The sequence below is a fragment of the Cercospora kikuchii genome (genome assembly GCF_019650295.1).
Source record: "Cercospora kikuchii DNA, contig_00001, whole genome shotgun sequence".
Lineage (NCBI taxonomy): Eukaryota > Fungi > Ascomycota > Dothideomycetes > Mycosphaerellales > Mycosphaerellaceae > Cercospora > Cercospora kikuchii.
The window spans coordinates 5,571,288-5,591,586 of record NW_025408582.1 but is presented as its reverse complement, the minus strand read 5'-3'; the positions used below and the strand labels follow the sequence as shown (position 1 = coordinate 5,591,586).

At 51.4% G+C, this 20,299-nt stretch overlaps 10 protein-coding genes across 10 annotated transcripts; 6 read left to right on the top strand and 4 right to left on the bottom strand.

The window, feature by feature from the left end:
* Positions 1-287: 287 nt before the first annotated feature.
* On the top strand, positions 288-809 carry CKM354_000216700 (uncharacterized protein; the record flags this gene model as incomplete). The annotated part of the gene is made up of 1 exon (XM_044797315.1): positions 288-809. One exon carries the CDS (start codon positions 288-290, stop codon positions 807-809), a length of 522 nt encoding a protein of 173 aa, XP_044653250.1.
* Positions 810-829: 20 nt separating this feature from the next.
* On the top strand, positions 830-1,534 carry CKM354_000216600 (uncharacterized protein; the record flags this gene model as incomplete). The annotated part of the gene is made up of 1 exon (XM_044797314.1): positions 830-1,534. The coding sequence occupies one exon, from the start codon at positions 830-832 to the stop codon at positions 1,532-1,534; it is 705 nt and encodes a 234-aa protein (XP_044653249.1).
* Positions 1,535-2,629: 1,095 nt separating this feature from the next.
* On the bottom strand, positions 2,630-3,712 carry CKM354_000216500 (uncharacterized protein; the record flags this gene model as incomplete). Its single annotated transcript, XM_044797313.1, has 1 exon — positions 2,630-3,712. The coding sequence occupies one exon, from the start codon at positions 3,710-3,712 to the stop codon at positions 2,630-2,632; it is 1,083 nt and encodes a 360-aa protein (XP_044653248.1).
* Positions 3,713-4,796: 1,084 nt separating this feature from the next.
* Positions 4,797-5,418, top strand: CKM354_000216400 (uncharacterized protein; the record flags this gene model as incomplete). Its single annotated transcript, XM_044797312.1, has 3 exons — positions 4,797-4,871; positions 4,944-5,003; positions 5,104-5,418. 3 exons carry the CDS (start codon positions 4,797-4,799, stop codon positions 5,416-5,418), a joined length of 450 nt encoding a protein of 149 aa, XP_044653247.1.
* Positions 5,419-5,723: 305 nt separating this feature from the next.
* On the top strand, positions 5,724-6,745 carry CKM354_000216300 (uncharacterized protein; the record flags this gene model as incomplete). The annotated part of the gene is made up of 2 exons (XM_044797311.1): positions 5,724-6,115; positions 6,259-6,745. 2 exons carry the CDS (start codon positions 5,724-5,726, stop codon positions 6,743-6,745), a joined length of 879 nt encoding a protein of 292 aa, XP_044653246.1.
* Positions 6,746-7,556: 811 nt separating this feature from the next.
* CKM354_000216200 (uncharacterized protein) lies at positions 7,557-9,235 on the bottom strand (the record flags this gene model as incomplete). The annotated part of the gene is made up of 2 exons (XM_044797310.1): positions 7,557-7,595; positions 7,658-9,235. The coding sequence occupies 2 exons, from the start codon at positions 9,233-9,235 to the stop codon at positions 7,557-7,559; spliced, it is 1,617 nt and encodes a 538-aa protein (XP_044653245.1).
* A 1,125-nt stretch (positions 9,236-10,360) lies between these two features.
* Positions 10,361-11,359, top strand: CKM354_000216100 (uncharacterized protein; the record flags this gene model as incomplete). Its single annotated transcript, XM_044797309.1, has 1 exon — positions 10,361-11,359. The coding sequence occupies one exon, from the start codon at positions 10,361-10,363 to the stop codon at positions 11,357-11,359; it is 999 nt and encodes a 332-aa protein (XP_044653244.1).
* Positions 11,360-11,634: 275 nt separating this feature from the next.
* On the bottom strand, positions 11,635-12,630 carry CKM354_000216000 (uncharacterized protein; the record flags this gene model as incomplete). The annotated part of the gene is made up of 3 exons (XM_044797308.1): positions 11,635-11,822; positions 11,874-12,377; positions 12,477-12,630. 3 exons carry the CDS (start codon positions 12,628-12,630, stop codon positions 11,635-11,637), a joined length of 846 nt encoding a protein of 281 aa, XP_044653243.1.
* Positions 12,631-14,556: 1,926 nt separating this feature from the next.
* CKM354_000215900 (uncharacterized protein) lies at positions 14,557-15,602 on the bottom strand (the record flags this gene model as incomplete). The annotated part of the gene is made up of 4 exons (XM_044797307.1): positions 14,557-14,714; positions 14,790-15,138; positions 15,196-15,377; positions 15,431-15,602. The coding sequence occupies 4 exons, from the start codon at positions 15,600-15,602 to the stop codon at positions 14,557-14,559; spliced, it is 861 nt and encodes a 286-aa protein (XP_044653242.1).
* A 2,258-nt stretch (positions 15,603-17,860) lies between these two features.
* On the top strand, positions 17,861-18,736 carry CKM354_000215800 (uncharacterized protein; the record flags this gene model as incomplete). Its single annotated transcript, XM_044797306.1, has 1 exon — positions 17,861-18,736. The coding sequence occupies one exon, from the start codon at positions 17,861-17,863 to the stop codon at positions 18,734-18,736; it is 876 nt and encodes a 291-aa protein (XP_044653241.1).
* Between the last annotated feature and the right edge of the window lie 1,563 nt (positions 18,737-20,299).

Sequence of the window (20,299 nt, the reverse complement as noted above, 5' to 3'; positions counted from 1 at the left end):
AAGTCTTTGTCTCTGCCTTAGAGCATCCACTGGATGACACTCCGAGCAGCGATGCCGGCTTGCCGGAGGGAATCCGTTACCTGAGAGTGTGTCAAAGGGTGCTCTGTCTCTGCTGCAAGGATCCATGGGTGCCACTCTACATGACAACGCTGGCCAGCGAGAGCAACCATGTCACCTGAATGCCCGTCAGTCCTCCACACCGCGTCAAGGCTATCAATCAACAATTGAACGACTGGCGCGCCGAGTACAAAGCTCGTTGAAAGATTGTGCGAGAGTCCGATAAGAGCATGAACAAGAAGGTCGCGGCGTATGAGAAGGATGTGAGAGCGTACGATCGACAGGTCAAGGAAGCAATCACAACACACTACAAAGAGCTTCGCGGGTCCGCGCAAAAGCAATCTGCAAACCTGGTCGCAAACGAAGAGTACCCCATCTTGGACACGCGTGACTGCAATGTGCCGACGCCTCCTTCATCTGACGTCTCCGATGTCGAGTTCTCTTCCGTGGCTGAGATCACCGATGATACCGACGACGAGAGCTGCGATAGCTCTGAGTCGAGTATCAGCTCCGATGAAGAAGAGGAGGTCGTATTTGTCGATGGCGTATCCCAGTTTCCCGATGGGTTCAAAGTGTTCGCTGGGCATCCTACCTACGAGCAGGTGGTCGAAGAGCTCGGACTCGTCAAGGACGGCAAGACCCCAATCTTGGCAATTCCCGACAACGTGCCTCTTGTCCAGATGCACAATCCAAAGCGCGCCTCATCTGCGTACAAGGGCAGCCGCAAGGCGTTCATACGCCTTGTCAGGTGAAGGGCCCTGATGACACTCTCATGCCGAAGCTCGATCTGGCCAAGCAGGCGCGTCGCACTTGGGACGGCGCCAACCTCCAGTTGTCATTGAACAGCAAAGCGCTCTCACCGTCACTGCGCCTCACTATCAGCTGTTATCGCAACAAGAAACATCCGGCCGCAACTGCATTTGTCGACTTCTATTTTGTAGAGATCCATTGTCGAGATCCTAGCGCTGTGGATGGCAAATACAACAATGTCCGTGGCGTGATCAATGTCACCTACGCCTTCTCCGACGATGGCAAATCTTGCGACATCGCGTGGACATCGTATGCCTGTGTGCCTACGAATCTGCCTTTTGTTTCGACGCGCAACAACTTCAAGGTGCGACCTTCAGAGACTAAGCTGATCGACGAGCTTCTGGGCCATGCGAACCCTGACGACAGCGGTGCACTCATTCAGCTGCGTGTACCATTATCGGATGAGGAGCAGACGGCACGCAACACAGGCGCCATAGACGATTTCAAGCTTGGCTCACTTTTGCTGTCACTTCCTGGTGCGCGCATTGTCGGCAAGACCCAGCTTCGCCCTAACATCCACGCGGAAGAACAGCCATCGGCGAAGCCATCAGATGCTATGTCTTCCGATCTACTTGACCCGTGTAAGAGATCTTCTGGCCATCCTCGTGTTCAGGCCAGCAATAAGATTCCTCCCAAGCTCCTTATCAAGCAGGACCATCCGTTCTAACCACTGCGAGCAACCTCGGTGTGGGTCGATGAGCGTCAGGCAGAGGTTCACCTTGGCTATGGATCACACATTCAGCAACTCGAAACAGATAACATACTGAAAGCGTTGCATCGAAACACCTACCATAGCCGGATCATCGCCAACCAGGACCAAGTCTTTGTTGCGGTGAAGTGGTCGATTCGGCCCTAACTCGGGTTCGCGAGCGAAGTCTTCCGCGTCGACGAGGGCACAGATATGTCCCTCACGATCTTTTCCGAGGCCTCTCGGAGTTCCCTTTCAAGGCCGAGTGCCTGAGCCAATGCAATATGCTTCTGCTGGTGCAAAACCGGGACAGGGCGTATTTCAGAGCTCTGCCAGTTGTGTGGTCCGTATTTGCCCCCTTAGCACATTCCGGCCATCTAGTGCTGTACCAGCTGGAGCCTGTACGAGCGATTGAATATCAAAGCACTCTCATACCCGCAGCGTAATCTCTTCCTGCGGATCACAAATTGCGGATCTGCTGCATACAGCCTCAGCGTGCAGTCGATGCGATCGAATCGCTACCAATTGCAGAACGCCACGCTGGTTTTGCTGCACACCACCAGAGGCAGCAAGATTCGTGGCTGAGAAAAGAAGACGATTTTGCGCACACTCGTGCACGATGAGTATATCGGCCTGCATCCTCGACTGGAACTAACATTGAGGTGTGCATCAAAACAGAGACAGGGCCAAGCTGATGGGATGGGATCATCGGCGAAAATGGTCTACTCGTGGGCCGGTGTCATCACCAAGCACTTTTTCAGTTCAGAAATCTATCAGCTGTGGCGAGTGCTGATCAATCCCTCTGATATCTGAGCACTGCGTCGCTGCTTGCATTCCTAGATGGCCAAATGCTAGCTTGGTTTGAATCGTAGACAAAGACATTCAGCTGAGCAGGGTGAATAGTACCGGACATTCGCTGCTTGGAGGAAGGCTCGAAGTCTTGACTTTCTGTAATGGCACATACTGTGCACAGGAATAAGCTCTTAAGAGATGCAGTAAAAGGCGAGAAGTGAAATTGCTTGGAATACAACAGGGCGTTACATTTTCTTGCCGAGCGGCTAGTTGCACGACAAATCATTCTTTCGATCCCCTATCCTCTACAACGTCATGCTTTATGCGCTGGTGCTTGCTGGACTTCTCACCTGCTCCGACGCTGCTAGACCTTCTGCGTTTCTTGCTCTCTACGTTCTTGATTTCTTTCGGCAGTTCAAGGTCTATCAGCCATGGTAAATGCTGATCGCCCTCCTCTGCTCCCTCAATCGCAGCATTTACAAACAAGGTTTGCTCTCCTTTTCGGATCCCCGTCGATGCATCACAGCTGCCTCGTGCTTCGTACTCAGTCCTCTTGGACGCCTTTCGCGCGATATCGTCTTCGGAGTCAAATTTGCCCTTGCGAAGTGTTGATAGGCTCTCGATCAGCTCAGACTCATCTTGATCGATATCTGTGAAATGTGATGGCTCCTCAGAAAATTCGCTTCGCCATGTCACTTTCTTGGCACCCCAGGCCTCGTGTATGTGTCCGAAGCAGTGCATTCTCGGCTTTGCCCGTGCTATGGCAGCAAATAAGCTCGCACTTCCAGCTCGTGTGCGGGAGTCGGTATAATCTAGGACTCCTTTCGCGGGTCCGTGCGTGATGGCAATGTCGACCGTCTCTGGGATGTCCCAAGTGTGTTCCTGCGCTGGATCGCGAGGATTATAAGTGAAGCCCCAACCAGTGCTCACTGATGCCGTGTATGGGCTCGCATACACTGTCAGTCTGGCGCCGTTCTTGAGTGTGAAAGAATGAGTACCTTCGGTCAGGTAGACGATGCCAGCTTCTAGGACATCTGCTGCCTCAAAAAGTCGACGAGCGTCACCCAGCTTGCCGTAGGTCTTGGTCAGCAAATCAGAGTCGATCGAGGGATCGGCCTCAGCAAGAACGCGCTCGAATGCTTGGTCGTCCAGGGTGAAGTCGTGGTTGCCTGCGATCACGAGCTTGAGTGGCGCGTCTATGCTTTTGAGCAGCTGTATGGCCGCCGCGAATTCGTCCAATTTGGATTCTTCAGTTAGGTCGCCGCAGTGTATGGCTACATCTGCGCTAGTGGTGACAGTTCGCTTGAGCGCATCTCCATGCGTGTCGGACAGAATCAGGATGCGAGTGTTGACAAGAGATGCCATGCTTGTCTGTGGTTGTCGAGAGAGTGTGTGTCGGAAGTGTTGTAAGTGAAGCAATCTCAGATCTTGTGATGTGTGTAAATAGATGTGAGTGATGAAAACGGCCCTGTAGAGGGCGAGCCGTGGTATATGTAATCCATGCCCTTCACAGAAATTTCCATTAACTTTAAGTGGAGTGAGGGTTGTCCTGGTGAATAAAGTTCAGATGTGTCCTCGAGAACGGTTCATGACTGCTGAGGCCACGCAGCCCCCTTTTCGGAGTGCGCATGAGCATACCTGGAGTTGGGGATCCACGGTAGACTTCATGTGAGTGATCTCGTCACTGGAGGTTCAAGGTAGATTGGGGGCAAAGCAGAGTGAAAGTGAAGAGCGACGTGACAACTGATTTCCGACGTGCCGCGGTTCGCATTTGTCCTCACGAAGTACGCTGTGTAGCTGTGCGAACAGATGTCCTCCGAAGCATCAATGCAACCTTCCATGTTCGTCTGAATATCGAGGCACTGTCATGGCTTCATATCCTGATCCTCGAGCAGTTTTGATGAAGGTGGCAGCTTGCTCTCGGCTGCATGTGATTGGATCACTCCTGCAGTGGGCCTTAATATCGTAGTCGCCATTGCTGCGTCTTTCATCTTTCAAGCTTCGTTCCTTCTCTAATATGGAGGTTGCCAGGTAAGTTGTATCCTTCCCTCCTGCTGGACTGTGTTGACGCTCGCTCGCTGCTCTCCTGCTCTTCTCTGCTTTCTCTGCTTTCTCTGCATCAGCAGCAAAGCATTTTTCGGCGAGTTGCAGCCCAATCCAGTCTCTTGCAAGCTCAGCTAATATGTCTACAGATAGTATTGATACAAAGCAATAGCACCAACACGTATGTCTCCACATATTCCGAACAATTACCCCCCGTTCCATCTGTTACCAGCACTGACAGTTTCCAAGCAAGCAGCCGACTTTGACCCAGACCTCCAGCCGAGCCAGCTATTTAGTTCCTCAAGGTATGCTCGAGATCATAGACATTTTCAATTGATCGCTAATAGTGGGCCTGTCACAGTCAATTGTCCCAAAGTCCATCGTCACCTCTTACCTCCGAAACACCATGCCAAAGTCCATCGTCATCACCGCCCCGCTCCGCGAAGCACTCACCGCGTGCTTCGTGGCGACCACTCGTCTTGTCCGTCCGGAACTCCGCCGCCAATTGGTCCTCGTTGGCGGTGCAGCGAGCATTGCCCACTCGTCGGAATAGTCTACCGGCGACACAGATGTTGCCGCGCCTCCCGAAGCCTTAATCGATATTTGGAAGGGAGTAAACGACGGCGCTCTACAGTTCTCCTTCGAATCCGACGGCCAGGTCGCGTTCGACGCCCCACAAGGCTTCCGGTTGAAGCTCGATATTCTCGAAATAGGAGCGGGGCCTGTCGAACGAATCCACGTTGCAGAGCCACTGTACGACGGCTCTGTGGCGTCCGTGTCGAGATTTGTTGCTGCTGAGAGCCGTGACGGTGGTCGATCGCGGGGGTGATGGTGATGTTCTCGACTTTGAATGGTTGCTGTCTGAGGTGGTGAAGACTGGGCAGCTGCCACAACTTGACGAAGAGGAATTGGATTGGCTGGTGAAGGCTGTTGAGTCTCGTCTGGGCACAGTGGGTCGCTTGGTTGTTGCTGCTATGTTGAGTGGTGAGGATGCTGCCGCTGCTGTGCAGCTTAGCTGCATGAATTGATTTGACTATTCATCTTTCCTGTGCCGTTGCCTTTATCTCTGCTCACATACATCCAGGAAAGCTACTCTGAGTATCAAAAGTAACTCCAAGGGAGCCATCCTCTTGCTTGAAAGTGTGCCAAATTGTCTCCTCTTCCAGAGAGATACTCGTCCTGAATGCCGCCCAGGGTGGGGATGCGGACCATTGCAACGAGGCCTTTCGCCGGAGAAGAGGTCAAAACGTCCTTGTCTCTGCCTAACGGACTTACCAGCTGCCATCCAGAGCCCGGATCACCGGCAACAGGAGCAGTCTTCACACCCGGGAGTATGCTAATTAGTGACTGTCTCTGTCAAAAAAGATGTACTGAATGCCACTCTGCGTGGAAATGGTGGCCTGCTGTTCCACGCGGTGTCACTGTTATCGAAACCCCGACAGATACCTTCTTGGACTTCATTGGACCAACGCAAGATGCTCCAGCAGAGCCTGCACCGATAGTGACGGCCGCACCGGGCGAGACTACGGACGAAATGAAGCTGATGGCACTGTGGAAGCCGCAGTACAAGGATGATCCAACAGATAGGCTTCTCAACAGTCTCGCAACGTCGACATGTTACCGCCAATGCTACATCGAGACCGAAGATGGGCTACTTCCCTACGCACCAGACTTCGCTTTTGATGACAACAAGACCAACGTCTTTGTCCAGTTTGCAAAACTGCTGTACGCACCTGTCGTTCGCCTGCACCCTGCACAACAGAACACGACATCGCCACTGCGTGGATCTCAAAGCTGCACCAGACCTGCGACCAGGATGCCGAAAAGGCAGCCGTCGAGTCAGCTTGGGAAGATCTGTGGACCTGAAGAACATGGAATGCTGAGCAGCTGCAGGCACTGCAACTCATTCGAAACGCACCCGGCGGACTGGTATGCATCCTCGGCATCGCAGGAACCGGCAAAACGTTGCTGCAGCAAGGACTTGCTAGATCCTTCGACCAACTCCGTCTCCACGTCCTGTGTCTGACACCCACCAACGCAAATGCCGACGACTTTGCCCTTAAGCTCTCGGCAGCGGCGCCCAATACTGAACACGGTCGTCTCTACCCAGTACGAGCTGATCGCCCTGCGGTAGGCATGGTCACCGGTGGTGGGGAATTTGGTCCGCAGCCGCTGAAGGACAGGCTTCTTGAGTACGATATTGCACTGGCGAAGTACCAGGCAGCGAACAACCATCATGCCAGTGCCCGTGCCCTCGGATTTCAGGCGAAAGTAATCAAGCAAGCACTCTCTGGAACCAACATTGGCAAGCTCATCATGCGATACCCGGTCAAGTCCAAGACAAGGCCAGGATGATTCGAGGAAAGCCAAGCCAGAGCCAAAGCCTGTCGACATGTGGGGCGAGTTGCGGCGCTACCTACGCAACGACGAGAACGGCGACTTTGATTGGGACAACGCGGAACAACGACGACTGTACCGATTTGCGTACAAGGCGTGCTATTCTTGGCTCATTGCGCAGACTCGTGTCGTTGTAAGCACCACGGTCAACAGTCGCGCCGCTTCGTTTCGCAAGGTGTGGACAGATGGACCTGAAGCATGTCGTGGTGTCATTATCATCATTGATGAAGCTGCGAAGGACCTCGAAACCAACCTCTACATCGCTATGCTTGAGCAGAAGTGGGCGGTCAAAGTTGTCGACACGATCCTTCTCCTGGGTGATGGCAAGCAGCACAATTCCCAGCCGGTGGGCTTTGTTGACTCTCAGTGCCAATTTACTTGCGAAAAATGCAAATCTTTCCGCTTTTTGGAGGCTTTCTCTGGCTTTCTGCCGTGCCCTGATCCAGATCGTGCCGCCGAGATCCGTCTGAGACGCGACTGCAATTCGCACCAGAGCAGTTCGAACCAGAATCTGGCTTTCTCCGAGCAAAGTCGGCGTGCCCTGCTTCCTAGCCTAATCGAGCCGCATGACCTTGCCACAGAGTGCAGTCCGAGATACGAATATATCAGCGTTCTCCCGATGTGGGTATACCCTCCAGCAGTAGTGAATTATGAATGCCAATGTTGCAAGCAAAAGCGCCTGTCGAAGGGCAGATGTAGTTTGGAGATGGAGAGAGATCGCCGTGAACTTGTCTCGCGACTGCTCGTTCGGCATTTCTCACCCAGATGTCTATGGATCAGCGTTCGCTAGATCAGATTTGTATCTCTCCTGTTCGAACAATTAGCACAAAACCTCAGCACGTCTTCACGTCTCCGTCCGTCATGACTTACCTTCGCCCTCTGCTGACTCTCCTTAAAATCCACATGCGGAGCCGGATACCCCAATTTCTCAAACTCCTCCTTACTCAACCGATTATATGGATCAAAGATGTCTTTCCCTTTCAACTCCTTCAACTCCGGCACCCACTTCCGAATGTAATCTCCCTCCTTGTCGCATTTCTCCGCCTGCACAACCGGATTGAAAATCGTATAACTTGGCTCCCAACCCTGCGTATTATTCGACAAATCCCAATCAATCAGTGTCTCGGCAAAATACCTCTCACCCCGACGATAATCAATCAGCATATTCGCACGAAGATACGAACTCGTATTCATGCGCAAGCGGTTATGCATGTACTTCTCATGCTTGAGCTGACGCATTCCGGCATCGACGAATGGCATTCCTGTCGTCCCTTCTTCCCATTTCTTGTAACCCTCTTCATCATCTTCCCATTGCACGAAGTCGAATTTAAGGTTTTGAGGTAAATTCATGTTTCCGTGGGGTGTGATGACTGTGATGTGGCGATAGAATTCTCGGAAGACGAGTTCGCGAACCCAGGAGTCGATGCCTCGATCACCTTCGTCGAAATGCGCGCCATCGTTGGCCTTTTTGGCGTGGTCTAGGATTTCACGGATGCTGATCACGCCTGCGGCGATGTAGGGCGAAAGGCGGGAGGAGGGATCGAGAGCTGGTTCGGAGCGGTGGGCGGCATAGGTTTTCACTTTTTTGTCGAGGAAGTGTTTTAGTCGTTCGATTCCGGCTTGATGGCCAGCGGGCCAGAGTTTTCGAACTCGTTTCTTTTCTTCGTCGTTGTCGAATTGTTTGTTGGGTTGCGGGTTGGGGATTTTGTTGTCGAATAGCTTCGAGAGATCTTTCTTCGCAGAAGCATCGTTGCCTTCGACTTCGCCAGCTAGATCGAGAAGGCTTGGGTCGCTCTTTGTTTCGCTCAGCCACGCTTTGTGGTAGGGTGTGAACACTTTCATCGGACCGCCTCCGCTACCAGTCAGCTCGCCTGGAACTACAATGGTTTGATCATGGAAGAGCTCGAAGCCAACATTCTCCTCTTTCAGCTTCTCGGCCAGATCAATATCGCGGCGAAGCTCATCCACTTCGTACTCAAAATTGGCATATAAATGCGATATGTCGTTCTCTTTCACAAACTCGAGAACAGTATCCGTTTTTTGACTTCGCTCTTCTGCGGTCAAGATGGCAAGAGGAACATTCTTCTCAGCAAGCTCTTTCTGTAGCAGAGACAAGGACTCAAGTATGAAGTCTGTCCTAGCAGGAGACGTGCCATGCCACTCCAAGTCTTCCGGGCTGTGCAGATATGCCGTGATAAGACTGCCGCCATCTTTCGCTCTCTCGGACGCCGCATACAACGCCTTGTTGTCTTGCATACGCAGATCCTTGCTCCTAAACCAGTGCAGCACGTTCTTGGGCTTAGAGTCGGACGAGGTGTCTTCGAGAATGGAGGTGAGCTTCTCGAAAGGAGGATGAGCATCGACTTTCTTCGCGACTTTCGTGGAAGGGTGTTTGAGGCCGTCCATGTTGTCGCTCGATTCGGAGCGCGCATGCTTTTTGGGCGCCATTTTGGAGTACTGTAGTGAGTAGTAACAGAGCGGTGGTGGAGATAAAGAGACTCTAGGTGTTTTGAGGGATGTTATTGCTGCCACGAGCGATCGCTGGTATAAGAGACGAGGCATGAAAGAGGGACATAAGATACTTGACCTGTCAGCAATTGGCAGTCCAACCAACTAAGACCGATGTCATCGCGCCTGAGAGCTGCAGAGGAGTAGCTTCACAGCTGAGGAGTGGGTTCAATGATCGTAGATGATGCAGATGGTTCCTGCACACGCGATCGCGCTAAGATCTGGTCGATGTTTGGAAGTGAAGACGTCACAACTGGTCTGAGCTTTTTGGAGCTTGGCAAAGGTGTGGACATCACCATCGGAAGTTGTTCCTGTCTTCATCAACACTTTTTGCCTCGAGGCTGTGCTATGGCGGATACGACCCTGGGGCTGGGATCAGAGGATACTCATGCTTATGGTCAACGAGCAATCGGCCATGCCTCTGGATCCAACAGACAACGCAAGCTTTTCTGGGACCCGAAATGCCTGGGCTGCCTGATACCTTCTTTACAGACAATGGGCGAATTGTTCCCTGCCTGAGATCTCCGCAGAGGTGAACCAAATGATAGAGGAGCATTAGAAGGGTCGAAAGCACACCGGTAATTCGAGAAGTTACGATTACGAAAGCTCTTCGAGAGATGATCTGCGAAGCGGACTCTGCTACCACATTCCAGTCGGACAGGAACAGTTGTATCCTAACGAAGAGTTTCTTGCATCCGTCTAAGTATTTTCTTCGAAGCGCCTCGTCCGAAGTCGTTGCTAGAGGTGACAATTTTGCAGTACGAATGGTAAGTTCAGGCAGAACTGCTTACGTGCTCTGCCGTGCTCTGGGGCCACTACTCTCTTGCAAATCAGAAGTCAATGATTCGGGGGGCCGCAAAAAGAGGGAAGGGAGGATTCCGCGCTCCAGCCTGGCTTGTTGTGTACGACGTCCGTCGGTCTGGACTAATTCTGTGAACATATCTCATTGATGGCGTCAAGCAGCTCTCAGAAGGCCGGATGAGCCAGATCACCGATATGTGGTAGTCTCCTTGGCACTACCGAGCACTTACTACAAAATAGCTGAAGAGCTGCAACGTGTCATCCATGAATTCGGGCTCATGCGGTGTCTTCACAAAAAATCCCATTCATCTCTCATTTCCCATCTTTCCACCCGGACACACAAATTCCAGCCACAATCACGGCGGTACAATGGCACCTTCTCAGCGAATTTGTCTATTGAGCCTACCAACAGAGATTCGATGCTTAATCTATGAAGGAATCCTCAGGCTCAACATGAACTGCAATCTCTTCCAATACTGGTGCGAGGCTCCCTATTGGAGACACGGAGGGCACTTTCAACGCATCGTGCGAAGGCCATACGTCAAGTTTTCGATCCCCTGGACGAATATGCGACTGGCCTGCAAGACCATATATTACGAACTCACGGATTTCATGCGCACTGGATCCGCGCTCAACAATCTCGAGACCAACACGTGGAAGCTAGACATGCCTCTTCTTCGATTTCCTACAATGTTCAGCTGGACTCGTGACTATCACTTTGCTGAGATGACATGGCAGCGTCTGCCATGCACTCCTCACAACGTGCATTCGCTCCATCTCACAACTCGTATCCCAAAAGAGCGCCAGACCGGTCGACCCAGCTTATGGTGTGAGAAGTACACTGCACACCGATTGCAGTTCGAGCTTTATCAGACCATCAACCATGTACTCCACTGTGGTCCTCTGATGCGTGTCGGCTCGCGACTTGCTGAGCCAATTCATGTCGAGACAGTGAGAATCGAAGTCGGATTCGAAGCGGATGATTTCCCTTTGGAAGCCAACGACACGGATTACTGGTCTGAGGAAGATCGTGAAGAAAGTGTGGATGATCTGTACGATCAGATTGCTCAATGGTGCTCGTTGGGGGTGGGATACGGGCTTATTGACAAATTCGAGATCGTCTCTCCATTTGGAACATCAACTTTGCCGGTTTCAAAGTATCAGTTCGCGAAGCCTGTACATTGGTCTGCACCGCAGGGTCGGGATCCACGCTGGAGTTGGGGTATGTCGGTTGTCACTGACCGGAAAGCACGAGACTTGTGAGGGGTGGACGGCAACATATCGACTATCAGGATGCTCGTGCTTACAATGAGCATGACATGAGTCTTACCTTGGAGGACAGATCAAACCTTGTAACGAAATTTGCCATTGCAGCTTGAATAGGAATGGAGAAGTGGGTGAACGGTACTAGACCGGCATGAACCGTCTGCTACATATTCTGCTTGCTGTGGACGCAACAACGTACAGCTTTAAGATCGATGTGTATCACACACGAAACGCGCATTCGGCCACAGGATGAAAGTTTCAAAACCTGTCCACTAGCAGGCGCCGGCATCCGACTGTGTCAACATCTCCATGTTATTGCCTTCGTCGTCTTTACCTCCATTCTGCGCCTTCCTCATCGCATCAGCAACATACCACCTGGTGCAGATGACCAGCACGATAGCCATCAAGAAAGCGTCGAAAACGTAAATAGGCCATTCGTTCACGAGAAGGTATCCGTCAGCTATGATTTGTCAGTACCCTAAACCCTAAGAAAATCTTTGACACAACTTACGACCCATTGCATACTCGATGACCCTGAACAGGTTTCTTAGTGTGATGAGTACGCTGACCACGTACAGCATTTGCAGGTAGATCAACCAATTGAACGATGTCAGCTCCCCCTCCCTGGATCCTCTCATTCGTTTCTGCCAAATCGCAGCAACAACCATAAAGAACCCAAAGATCACCATCTGCAAGCATAGACCTGCAAGAATGACGCCTTTTCCAAGATCCTGAGACGATTGGCTATCACCTCCAGCAAGGATACCTCCTCCGGCGCCCTGAACTACGAAGCAAAGTATGTCTCCGCCGACGAAGATCTTCGTGACCCAGTTGATGCGAATGATCGAATGGTGGGTGGCGTTCGTTGCTCGCATGATGCGGGCCAGGAACATGTAGACCGACGCAGCGAACAGAATTGGAGCCAGCAGGATGAAAAGCGTTTGGATGATGTACAGTATCAGGCTATCCGGGTTGGACTTTCCGAGGCCACGGCAGAGGTAGCCGATGGCCTCCACTGGGAGATGTCAGCATCATGGCGTTGTGTTACGAAATGGCCGATCGAAATGGAAGACTGTGGTTGAAGTTGGCAACATGATCTTAAAGTTATACTTACGGACAGCTCCCAGACCAAAAGGGACGCAGAACCAGGTGCGAGTCCTGATGGTTTGGTAGAAATGAATCAAACCCAAGATCGCGAAAATGGCGACGAAAATTCCCGCTGCAGCTACAGAGGGTACATAATCGTAGAGGGTATCTTCTTCGGCCATTGTGATGCAGTGAGGTATTGAGAAAGGTAATTCGGAATCCGTGTATCGTTCCAGAGGACGACGCGAGAGATGCAGAAGACAGAGCTAGGACTGGGAAGCAGTAGAAGATTGGGATGTTGTACATTTTGGAATTGAAGATACTTGTGCTGTATGAAATACCAATGGTTGCCGGCTGTGCGGACAATCCTTAAGGCTATGCAAGTTATGAACGAGTACGCTGCCCTGCCAGGGCGCAATGAAACCCGTCGCGTTCCTTAGCTCACCCCTGCACAGCTAGAATATTGCCAAGAAATTATACGGCAAAGAACGAGAACGGGAACGGGCATGCTAATACTACAAGAATGAGTGCGTAGCTATATCGTCTGAACGAGGCGAAGCTATACTATGTCTCATCTAGTCACATATACGAAATATGCGAACCGCGCCATCAATCCAAACAAAGAACATCGACTTTGATAGGCTTGCCCAGTCTGGCTGGCCTGCTCATTCATTTGCTTGAAACTCCTGCGAACACAAACCGACACGAGATCGACTCCAATCCGCCACATACGCCCACCTGTCATTCGCGACAAGTATCAGTTTCGATACCTGGTCCACCAGACCGCGTGCAGAAAACTCAGCCCACCACATACCACGCATCCGATCCAGCAGCACACCCCATTGCATGAAAATCACAAGTGCGAGATCATCTCCTTCTCTCAAGAGCTGAAAGAATTTAGGTCGGACTCTGATAACCCACGGAATGATAAACCTGATTCCCTGTACAGAAGTCTCAAGCGAATCAATCGCATGTGCGAGAACAGCGCGTATTTCTCCATCCTTCTCCGTATTCGCATGCCGCAAGTCCTCCATGAAGGGAAGCTGGAACGGTTTTGAGGCAATTGGGCAATCTGCATCAAGCATGCTGGCCATGGGACCTTGTATAATCCAATCTCGACTCACAGCGAGAACAGATGTAAGCCCGTGGAGAAAGCTGCTTAGTTCCAGCATCGCGTCCGTTGTGGTTTGGAAGCTCTGATGGTGGTCATCCCCAAGAAAAGGCGACACGATGGTGCAAATCAGAAGAATTGTGGACGATATGAAGATGGCGTCGCATGTCGCCGGAGAGAGTGTATCGAGCGCTCTTCTCAGGCCACCGACAGCCCTGTGTTGATAGTCCCGTGCGACGTCGGTATACTCATGGACTATATCGGAACGCTCGGGTGAGCTAGCAATTTGTGCTGCTGTGAGTGCAAAGACCGCTTCCAGGAGATACTCGTGTTGTAATGCGATTTCAATGATGTGATCTTTCACAGGGCTGCTAATCTCGCGAGAAAAGCTGTCGCACGTGATTCGAGACCAGTGATGCATGAGCCGCAGTTCGCGGCGTCTTATGATTGCCGCTGGAGATCCCACCATTGTGGGGATTGAGCGATTCCTGTTGACAGTTGCTGCTATGCAAGGGATCGTGGTAATACTGCTCTCCATATTGGCTGATGCAGAGGGCACGACCATCTGCATCGAATGCTCCTCCAGTCGCTTGAGCATCGCAAGCCGCTTCCCATATGAGCATGGTAGCCCGCGACCGATACATCTCGAGCATCGAGGGACCGCCTCATCGCATTTTACCCGCCCTTGTCTGCATTGATCGCATCCGTAGCGTGACTTCTTGTGCGACCGCCTGACTGGCATTGTGTATCTGGGAGGTGCGATAATCGGTAAACGGCCGGGATAGATGAGCGACTGCGTTTACGTGAGAAGTATACAGAAGGTGAGATTGGGCTTGAAGATTGAGCAAGTAGGAGAGATTTGGAAGGGAACCAGCATGAACAAGAGGTGCGCCACCCCGATCATGGCGGTCTAAGCCTCGAACTACTCAACTGCCAAGTGCAGAGACCAGGGTTTTGGGTGAACCCGGAAACTGGAAGTAAGCACACGTGTGATTGACTAATCTTCAGACTGCACAGCCAGTTGAGGATTGAAAGCCAATGGAACGCCCGCTGGGCTCGTCTCTTGCAATTTTGCAACGATTTTTCCTGCTGCTTCTTCAGTGATTTCAGTGTCGACTGGTGACCATCCAAGTTCGATTGGTAGCCTTTGATTCCCTGACGACGTTCGTAAGCGTAGAGCTCGATGGTAAGGATGGAGGTCATGTGCGAAACATCGAGGTGTAGACTTACTGAAAAAGTACTCGTAGTACGCCCTATTCGCGACAGGATCTTCTGGTGTTCCCGTGGTGTCTTCGTTCCACACCAGCAGCATCATAGCATTCTCGCCCAGGATGACAGGAACCTGACTCCATGTGATCGCGAACAAATCATTCTCTTCGCTCATTTCAAGAGCGTGTCGGGCTCTTGCATTGGCCATCGACTCGATCGTGATCTGTGTTTCGTTTCCAAAATAGGACAGCAAATTGTTGAAAGTATCGTTGTCAAACGAATTCGTCCGGTCGAACACTGCGTCCTTCCGCGAAAGAGAACCATCGTGTTCAATGAAATTGTGTACGTGGAGCATGTCGAGGTCGAGGAACTGGTACGATGTTAGCTCGGCGTTGAGAAACAGCAGAAGGTGCAGAGATATGTTTACGTCGGCATTGAACATGGGGTTGACAGGTACGGCGCGTGAGAACGCTCCCTGTGTGAGCGAAGGGGCAATGTTCAAGACGTCTTTGAAGGCTTTCGTCAAAACATCGAGAGTTATGTTGCGCCCGTCGTGCGGGACGAAGCCATGGTTCGCCAGAGTGTTCAGAGTTGGGCAAGGAGAGCGTACTGCGCTTCATCAGCCGGGCCTTGAAAGAAAGTATGTTCTTTTGTACGCATACCATCGCATTCACCGGGCGGCTGCCAGGTGAGGTGATTTGGGTGGAGAGCGGGCCTATGCGCCTCGATGTCCGGATGGTAGACTTCTCTTGGGCCCTCACGAGAGAACAAAAGATCCGGATAGCCCACGACGAGCAATGGGAAAGATGCTAAAGTCATGAGAAGGGCGTGCATGTCGGCCAGTGTTTCCAGACGAGATAGCAGTAGAGAATGGCATTACCAGAGATGGCGACTATCTTGGAAGAGATATATGAGGTGCCTGCGCCATGTAGTAGCTGGTGTTTAATCCTTCAGCGGCGATTTGGAATCCGCCTCTGTCCTGTATCGCATTCTCGATTACGCGGTTTGTTCTCCGTATCCGTTCCCGTATCCGTTCTGCCATTCGCTGAGGCTCAGTTTATTCCCTGTTCAAAACTAGCCTCAAGCGTGCATGACGTCGAACAATAGGTGATAGTGTCGTGAGCGCGGTGATCGTGCATGGATGCTGCAAAAGCACAAATATCCGATGGCACTCAGCCATGAAGATTCAGTTCATAAGTCGCAGATGGGCTAGGATGGTTCTGGATCTTCTCTGCACCGTTGTAACGACTCCCAGTTGCGAACGGTAGATCTGCCGAGGCGGCTGGAAGAAAGCCGCTTCCGGGCGAGATCGCGCACGATTGCGAACAGACTTGCATTGACTACTGCCTCTATACCTTTGAGTCTGTCTTTGAGCCATCTTTAGTGACACAGCCCCGTCTGCCGCCTACATACGGCACCGTGTCTTCACTCCAACACAGCAAGGATCCAATCTTGCATCAAGTATGGAAATCGATATCATCTTTATGGTGGGCAACCGTGTCATTGCGCCTGAGGACGAACAAACTATAGAACTAGTGGAACCTCATGTTGGCTACGACATATCCGATGCATGATGGCAGGAGTTCCTGCGGGATACTAGGATGGGAGCGAAGCCCACTATAGGCGCAGTCAAAGATGCTATCTACCAGGGTCTGTGATTTTAATGAGCGCAAGATATCCAGCGTGAAAGAAGCCTGAGCCTAGGAAGCGCCCAGCGACCTGCGCATAAGTGGGGTAATATTTGACATTCTTGAGACGAGTGGAAAGACCTTGATTCACTAGGAGCGCTAGGTACAGCATCGTTGTAAGCAAGGTTATTCGTCATGTCCTTGTGTCGCCAAGTCAATGGCTCCCAGCCTTATGTTCACCACAGCCGAAGCCTAATACATAGACAGTGGTGTCAGCAAACTTTGCACTTACGACCACGGCAGGTGTGCATCTCGAAGAGAGAACGATATTTACGAGCAAAAAGTGGACATTGTCACCCGGCAAGGTGTCAGCAATGCCATTGGGCGCCCCTAGCCTCCAATGTCGATGTCCTCGGCCAAATCAGTGTACCAGTTTTGATCGATGGAACAAAGCACTCATCTCGCAGTATGGTCAAGACTAGGTACCCTTGTCCCGCTCCATAGTATACACCTATGCATGCCAGGGCTTGATTCGTGATTACGAGAGGCCTGCTAACGTGGACCAAGCAGCTTAGTTCTGGAAAACCTTCGAGATGCAATCTTACCAAAAATTCGCAATGATGTGCGGTGAAACAATCACGAGTAACAAGATCGTACAGATCCTTATCCGGAATCGGAGAACTCGGTTTGGCCAGGGAATCTTCGACGATCCTGCCGGTGCATTGTGATTTCTTCTATGGTCAACGTTGCACAAGGCACAATTCGGACCTTATTGCGTCCGATATGGGAATAGACATTGATTCGGAGGAACCAGCAGACTCGGCAAACAATTTTTAATTCAGAGCCAATTGATTTCAAAGCAGCCGGTTATACTTAGGCGTGTCGGAGTAGATACGTAGAGGAACTTCGGGACGGACATACCCACATCGAGATACTGGCAGACTGACGGAGGCCAATTTCCACACTCTCACCTACAAGGTTGCCTTAATAAGCCACGGCTACCATCAGAGCCGAGCTAGCAGCGATCACAACAATTTGGCGCCTATACGTCTTGAGGAAATGCAAGACTGTTTTGCATCTCAAAGCTACGTAATCTGTCCGATTGCCTATAGACTCCAAACTGCAGTCTTACTCTAATACCGAAATTTTGGTTCTCTAGCAAACGATCTGGAAATCTTGGCCCCAATGATCGCATAGCACCTTATTGTAAATCTGACGGGCTGCTGTCAGTTCAACAAATGCACTGCCGCCGCGTTTATGAAAACTTTACGTAAGGCCTCGCTCCTCGTCGTAAGCGCAAAAGTCGGATACGGGTATAGCTATTTAACTGATCGTTTTATGCAAGGTCCCTTGCGGGGCAGCTCTTTCCACTTAGATGCTTGTTTGCGATGATTTTTCCGAGATGCTATCCAAAAGCAAGAAAAGTGCATTGCGCTTCTCTACAAAACCTTCAACTTCAACACGATGGCTAAAGTGCTCATCATCGGCGCATCAGGCACAGTTGGATCACAAGTCGTGAAAGAGCTGGATGCAAATCACGAGAATGTCACTGTGCGATTGGCAACTAGCCGCGCCAGTGTTGCCGAGCAATGGAGACAAGAAGGAAAAGAAGCCGTTGTCCTGGACCTCGAAAATCCGCAAACGTATACGGCCGCATTGAATGGAATCGAAAGGGTCTTTCTCCTCACTGGATATACAGCAGCCATGTTGTACCAAAGCAAAAGGCTGGTTGATGCGGCTGAAGCCGCTGGGGTGAAATTCATTGTTCATCTTGGTGTCTACAGCTCGGGCCAGGACGAGATCCCGCACTACGGCTGGCACGATATGGTCGAGACCTATATCAAAGCATCTAAGCTTGCATGGACCAACCTGCATCCCAATGTCATTCTTGATTCGCTTTTGGTGACCGAACCATCAGTCATCGAGAAAGGGTCCTTCGATGTTATGTGGGGCGATGCCGCATTGGGCTGGGTTTCAGCTGCGGACATTGGCACTGTGGCGGCCACAGTGCTCCGCGAAGGTCCTGAGAAGCACAATGGTGCCGACTACTACCTCAGCCCGGAGGTCGTCACTGGTACACAAGCTGCCGGCATTGTGACAAAAGCTACCGGCATTGAGGTCAAATGTAACATTCGCGGCTCGGAGTCCTTGATCCCGTACGTCAAATCGATCCCAGATGCTGGTACTCGGCTGTATATGGAGAGTGCTGTCCAAACTATGCGTCTCGGCGAGAGTGGGCAAATGCGTTACCAGTCAATGGTCCACGATGACTTCCAGACTGTCATGGGTCGACCTGCGACAACGTTATATGACTGGGCCCGTCAGAACCTGTCTAGATAAGAAAGAAGTGAACATCGAATTTAGACCAACGCTTTCGACGTGGTTAGCGATAGCTTGAGGGCGGAGAGCCGGAGAGGACGAACCCGCCTCAGAATTGTTGTCCACGTCAAGAAATCAATCGGTGCTGTTGTCATTGCTGGTGGCAAGTCCCAAACAAAGCTGCTCGAACAAGCAATGCAATTGACGAACAGCTGTGGTGCTTGGAATGTGTTGGCGGAAGATTTGTGCAGGTGAGGGCAGAGGCAAGCTAAGCGCCGTTGCTCAGACATGCATGTAGGCAAGCACGAGCTCTTCAACGTCACCTCATCACCATAGACTCCCAGTATGACACTCACACCTTAACACCACATTCGCCCTGTGGAGGCATATATTCTCAGCTATGCACACCAGCTAAAATACCACAGCCAAAAACCGCAGTTGTGCCAGGAGTGCGCTGATATACTGCGTCTTCACCTACTCTTGATGTGCAGATGGCGAGCTCGCATCCCGGTATTGCTAGGAGAGGTGTTTTTGATTCTTCCTGACAAAGGTTGAAGTTGCCCTTGCGCGAGCTCCGTGGAATGCTCCCAAACGACAAATGTCTTCTCAAAGCGGCCTGAAATAGGCAGTAGTTGCCTTGGTCTCCTGAATTCACCTCTTGTCTAGATTCTTCGAAGATCTAGTTTGTGCCTTTTTGTGCTTTGCAGATATCTTCTCAGGGAACGAAGCAGTCTTGCCCTCTCACAATACATGCAGTCGACTCTGTGGTTGTAGATCGGAGGCAATGTTCGTGCCAGCTTGCTTGTCCGCTGCATCCGGCAGCCCACGACTTCTACGGCCAGAACGAACATAAATCACCACCCTCATGCGACGGTTCAGTCTTCGCTTCCTTGCGCGTCGTGGCACTATGGGGCTGTGTTTCGCGGAGTGCGTAGCTGCCGTGCGGTCTCAATCGTGCTCGGCTCGGACAACATCAGTGTGCAGGATCACAAACGAAGCTGGTGCACGAGACACTCGGCCCCGACCCTGCAGATATCGTGATGCAAGACGCATGCTGATGTCCATCTGCAGAGGTTCTGTTCAGTGCTGCCAAGTCTCATCACGGCCCGCGGAAAGCCAAGCCAAGCCTGGAGCTGGTAACCGATGAATCGACTCTGTGCCTTATTATTACAGACGAGCAATACGACTAGACTTCTCACAAGCTGTCGGCCGTCTCGATTTAGCTGCTCGGGATACCCAGAAGCCTGCCATTTCGGGACAACTCTTCGCTCCGCACGATCACAGTCCTCTCGGCAGACGATTTCTCGCTACCTGAACAGGCTCTTTATTGAAGCATTATATACACAAAAGAACCGATTGTCGCATCGTACACCCAATAGGGTTGCGTTAAGAATTCTGAGGCGGGTTCGTGCTCTCCGGCTCTCCACCAGCAAGCTATAGCTAACCAGGTCAAAAGTGTTGGTCTAGTGGTATGATTCTCGCTTAGGGCTCACCCTGAGACAATCTGCGAGAGGTCCCCGGTTCAATCCCGGGATACCGCCTATGAATAGCATTCTTTTTGATCCATAACGATGAGTTGTGAAC